At 32.3% G+C, this 2500-nt stretch overlaps 1 protein-coding gene across 1 annotated transcript in view; it reads left to right on the plus strand.

Annotated features, from left to right (window-relative positions):
- Nucleotides 1-2500, plus strand: part of LOC122244358 (uncharacterized) — a gene marked incomplete at its 5' end in the record, with an annotated part of 38010 nt that overhangs the window by 34277 nt on the left and 1233 nt on the right. The window contains 3 exon segments of the mRNA XM_086534747.1: nt 1033-1155; nt 1380-1518; nt 2264-2500. The exon segment at nt 2264-2500 is cut by the window's right edge and continues 1233 nt beyond it. Of these exon segments, the coding sequence (XP_086390873.1) occupies nt 1033-1155; nt 1380-1518; nt 2264-2325 (324 nt within the window).

Consider the following 2500-nt stretch of genomic DNA (forward strand, 5'->3'; position numbering starts at 1 on the left):
GTGGCACACGAGGGGGGTTGACTATGCCATGCCACGAACATATTAGAAAACGATAATGATGATAATGATGATAATAATCATGATAATGAAAATGATAATAGTAAGGATAAAACTGATGATGATGATAGTAATGATAATGATGATGATAACGGTAATAATAATAGTAATGATAATAATAATAATGATAACAGCAACAATAATAATGTGAATAATAAGGATATATAGAAAATGGGGAAGGAAAGGAAAGAAATAATGCCATATTTCATGGACGAGTACAGAAGACGGAGTTTGTTTCATGATGAGGTAGTTGTATTTAATTTTTGTTTACATATCTGTTGTATCACTTATCCTAAAGTTAAGTCCAATAGATAAAGAGTCATAGTTGATAATGCGTGGTGGCTAAAGAAAATAAATAGATAAATAGATAAATTTAATAATGATAATAATATCTATACGGCAGTGGCACGCTGCACTCAAAAGGTTGCCGACCCTTGCTCTAGATCATATTTAACGGAATAGAATATGTTTCAATATATTCCTCGTTTTTGGTCTTCGTTCATAACTTCGAGTATCATGTAAGTCCAACCACAAGAACTAACTGTGTATTAAAGGTGGTTTTAGGGGATAGAGTACATCCATGTAATATCTCTTATATATACATGTATGTATGTATTGTATAGGTATGTATCAGTATTCTATATGTATATAGGTATTTTGTATGTATGTAGTAATGTTTATGTATGCAGCGTTATATAAATGTATGCATGTAAATACATGTTGTATAATCATATTTACATCAAGGCAAGAGGCATCAGGTTAGATTCTCTGTTTTTTAACCATATCGAAATAACCATGGTGATAAATTATATGAATTCCGATCCTTTTCATGATAAACGTGATCTTGGTGATAGTAAACATAATAGAAATGATTATTCAGTCTTTATCGTACTCATAATGAACGTAATAAGAATTATATTAGATGTAATCCATATCATAATAGATATCTGATAATGATACAAATTGCGTCCTCAGATGAGTGAATTGGGGAAGTTGGTTGGAGGACTGAACCCTGAGGACCTTAAGAGCATCCCTGCCGAGGCGTATGCAGGACTCACCCCTGAAGGCATGGCAGCCATCCCTCCTGAAGCCGTGGGGGTCAGTATCCTAATATCAAGTTGCTTGGGAAATATGATTATTTTAGTTGTAATATGGTCGTTTAACCTATCACTAACAACAGTATGGTACTAATGGTAGTTATATTTCATGCTGCCCATTAAATGTCACGAACAGTCTTATATTATACTGCACTGTGGATATGTTGTTTGCCGCACTTCTCAACTTCGTATGAAACATTTCTTCAAAGCATAACCCTCTTCCAGGTCTTGGAGGTGAAGCAGCTCAACAACCTCGACACCATGACGGCCATGGCGATCACAGACGACCAGAAAGCGAAATTCAACGATGAGATGAAAGAAGCGCTCGAGTATTTGCTTCCGAAGTCAGGGAACGGGGCCATTGGTAAGGAGGGATTGCAGTAGCATTATCAGTTATGGCATATATATATATATATATATATATATATATATATATATAGATAGATAGATAGATAGATAGATATAGATATACATATATACATATATATATATATTTAATATATATATATATATATATATATATATACCCATTATATAATATATATATATATATATATATATATATATAAATATATATATATATTTATAATATATAAATATATATATATATATGTATATATGTATATCTATATATACATCTCTCTCTCTCTCTCTCTCTCTCTCTATATATATATATATATATATATATATATATATATATATATATATATATATATATATACATGTATAATTATATATATATATATATATATATATATATATAGTATATATATATATATATACATATATGTGTGTATATATATATATATATATATATATATATATATATATATATATACATATATGTATGTATGTGTGTGTGTGTGTGTGTATGTATGTATGTATGTATGTATAATTCACCACATTAGCGACAGTTAAGTATTTGGACAGTATGTTATACATACGAAGACATAGACATACAAGCATATGTCAGGCTTGCGTCAATAACACACTGATTTGATCATTAATATTTTCTGAAGTTAGACATAGGGCTGGTGTTTCATATAGTGCAATAATGTACCTATGCATAAGAAGCAATTGTGCCATTGATAATGTTCCCATTTCCTCAGAAACTGCTGTGATGTCGATGACAACGCTGGTTCTCCTCGTCACGCTGAACCTTCTGGCGTAGATATGTTTGCTCGAAGCTATCTCAAGCCCCCCCCCCCCCCCCCCTCTCATAGTCATCATGACTTGGTTCTACATGTCTTCAGCGCATGTCGGCTCCATCCCGGAAACGCGTCATCACGAACACCAGCTTCTTCTCTCCTTCCCCTAGCCTTACAACCGCTTGGATTCCCACTTAT

Source organism: Penaeus japonicus, unplaced genomic scaffold (genome assembly GCF_977035675.1).
Source record: "Penaeus japonicus unplaced genomic scaffold, GWHDUDI00000001_assembly GWHDUDI00000003, whole genome shotgun sequence".
In the NCBI taxonomy this organism is placed as follows: Eukaryota; Metazoa; Arthropoda; class Malacostraca; order Decapoda; family Penaeidae; genus Penaeus; species Penaeus japonicus.